Genomic DNA, 3,173 nt, shown 5'->3' on the forward strand with positions numbered 1-3,173 from the left:
TGCTATCTTTCATTTAGGCATTTCACTGCTTGTGGATTTTTTTCCTGTTTTTAAGAAACATTGGCATCCTGAATCTTCGACCCAAAGGCAAAAGCTCAAACTCATCACATGGGTGCGCACGATCAGATGTAAGTTTTATATCTTTACTAAGGCATCTGATTTGATAAATGTGTTCCAAGCCTATCATAGGGGTACCAAGTAAACAGTGTTGGGAAGGTTACTTTGAAAATGTAATAGGTTACAGATTACAAGTTACCCTATTTAAAATGTAATAAGTAGTGTAACTTTTCAATCTACAAACCACTCCGTGTTTTCCGCATCGCGGCTGTACAGGTGCATCTCAATAAATTAGAATGTGGTGGAAAAGTTCATTTATTTCAGTAATTCAACTCAAATTGTGAAACTCGAGTATTAAATAAATTCAATGCACACAGACTGAAGTAGTTTAAGTCTTTGGTTCTTTTAATTGTGATGATTTTGGTCACAATTTGAGTTGAATTACTGAAATAAATGAACTTTTCCACCACATTCTAATTTATTGAGATGCACCTGTATGTCTCAAGACTAGTCAGTGCAATTTGGGAAAGAAATCAATTAAATCCGAATGTGGACGCCTGTAAATATTCAAATGTAACCCCCTTTGTAATCGTTAACATTTTCATAAGTAACTGTAATTTAATTACACATTTTTTCTTAGTAACTGTAACTGATTACAGTTACATTTATTTTGTAATTAAATTACGTAACGCCGTTACATGTAACTAGTTACTCCCCAACACTGCAAGTAATTTACTCACAATAATGTTAGCAGAAAAACAACATTCATGGAACATTTTATTTCTGAAACATTTTAGCTGGAAAGTTTTTTAAATGTTACCACTTGTTTCAGAACATTCAGAGAACATTTAAAAGTAACATTCCCAGAATTCTAAAATGGAATGTTGTCTTAATGTTCGCATAATCAAAAAGCAAAAAACGGGACATTCCAAATGCTTTCTTAACTTAATAGAAACATTAGCAAAACTTTCTTAGAACATTTTTTTTTTTTAGCAGGGAATATGATTTTCTAAATACAGCCACCAAATTTCAACTGAAGCTTTGTTTGCTTAGTGTTCCTCAGCAATAACGAAGAATCGAGAATGGACACCAACCTGTTTGTTCCTCAGTATCTTCAAGTTTTATTCTGGATGGTTCTGGATCACTCCTCTTCAACAAACTCTGTCTTCTTTACCATAGTATACATAGTACATATACTTCACTTGTTACACCTGGAGTTTCTTGGAGTTTGTGGAAGGATGATGGGAATATAATAGTAGCTTCAGTTGTGACCGGCCAAAGGACTAGATCTGTCCTAAAGTCAAAAATAGTAAGTTAGGATTTGTTTTTATACTAATTAATACACCTGTCTGTTTAATTTTCCAAAATTGTATTACACAGTCATTGTATTTTTGTCATAGTTTCTCTTTTTCTTTGCATTCAAGAGCATACTTTGACTCAAAACCAAATAATTCATCATATATACGTGCAATTGCATGCAAATATAACATAACAAATGCAAAATCCCAGTGATACCATTGCTAGTCATCATCATTTATGATGTCAGTATAGTGAACACAGTATAGTTCCACATAAATCATAATAAATAAAACTGCATCATCTATATATATTTAATTAATGCAGATTAAACAGCTGATTCTGACAAATGTTACATTGTAAGTGCTCAGATGTTATCATTTAGACACACATACATAGCAGATGTTAGTTTAAAGTGTTTATTTGTTTACCTTTTGTAGTGTTTGTCTCTTTCTCCCTCCCGTTTTTGTGTATTTAATGTTTTTACTATTAAAATTTAATTATGCTGCCTCAAACGCGCTCATCACTGTCGTAAACACCTACCGTGCTGCGCATGGGTTTTTTTGCTGAACGAATGGAGCTCACATATTTCCCAATTTTTGTTTTTAAATTATTAATATATGGTTGCACTGTAAAAAATGTCTCCAGTAGGACAAAAACGAGTCGAATGCGCTTTAATGGGGTTCAGCGCCCTCTGGAGGGAAACAGGCGAGTAGCAGCTGCTGCGACAGAGGTGTTTTACGACAGCGAGAGCGGTTTGCGGCAGCAGCATGGCAGCGCACGGCCTGAGTTTTGAGAGCTCAAACAGCATTAAATGTAGAAAAGAGGCCCGAAGGGAAGACAGAGAGCGCGTTTTACAACAGGTAAAAGAAATAAACACTTGAAACTATATTTAGTCAGATTAAGACTCGAAGAGCTAGCAGAATAAGAAGCGAAAGCTGTATTGGACAGATCTGTTTACAAACCATTTACATTCAGATTTCATGCATATGCAGCTTGATTATGAATGTATGTCTTTATTGTGTTATTTTTGGTGTCTAAATGTCCTAAAGCGTGTTTCGGACTTTAACCCTAAACATCAGCATTTTTTGCTGTATTAATTATGTAAATATATTTAATTATATAAAAAATAATAATAATGAAATATCGTGTCCCTTGCTATCGTTCTTAAAATAAATGACTCTTGCTTTCATATTCTGTTATAAAATGCAATATCATATCAGCATTAAATCGTGACTTGTGTCCTTTTGGAAAGAAAATTACTTTCGTTATATCCTCCTGAGAACCATCTTTTTTTTTGTGAATTTTGTTGTTGTTTATGTCGCTGCATTGGTTGGAGCTTCAGATACAAATGTAGAAAAAACATTGTTGAAAAAAAAAAATATTTTATTAATATTTTATTCTATGTCCTTTGTAGAGGACGCCAGGACTAAATTATATATATATATATATAAAAGCAATAGATTTTTTTTTAAATCACCAATACATTTTTAGGTTTCAGGCTATTTTTAACCAAACTTTGTACAAAGATGATTCTCAGCAGTTATGAAAGATATAACAGAATGATTTGATATACTATTTCACTATGCAAAACGTGTGTAAAATGTCCATAAATTGGTATTCCCATTTTATTCAATGTATCTAGACATTGCATCTAATTTGCATATTAATGTGTTCTTGGGGCAAACCATAAAAAAAGAAGTGTAATAATGGGAGTAATAACTTGGCAACATTTTCATAAGAATATCTGGCCCCACTTTATATTAAGTGGCCTTAACTACTATGTACTTACATCAAAAATTAAGTACAATGTACTTATT

At 32.8% G+C, this 3,173-nt stretch overlaps 1 protein-coding gene across 1 annotated transcript in view; it reads left to right on the plus strand.

Moving 5' to 3' along the window:
• Positions 1 to 2,054: 2,054 nt before the first annotated feature.
• Positions 2,055 to 3,173, plus strand: part of LOC107669872 (CWF19-like protein 2) — a 20,543-nt gene continuing 19,424 nt past the window's right edge. The window contains exon 1 of the mRNA XM_016462296.1: positions 2,055 to 2,216. Within this exon, the coding sequence (XP_016317782.1) occupies positions 2,124 to 2,216 (93 nt within the window). The 5' untranslated portion in view covers positions 2,055 to 2,123. The remainder of the gene's footprint in view (positions 2,217 to 3,173) is intronic.

Source organism: Sinocyclocheilus anshuiensis, unplaced genomic scaffold (genome assembly GCF_001515605.1).
Source record: "Sinocyclocheilus anshuiensis isolate Anshui unplaced genomic scaffold, SAMN03320099.WGS_v1.1 scaffold272, whole genome shotgun sequence".
Taxonomy (NCBI): domain Eukaryota; kingdom Metazoa; phylum Chordata; class Actinopteri; order Cypriniformes; family Cyprinidae; genus Sinocyclocheilus; species Sinocyclocheilus anshuiensis.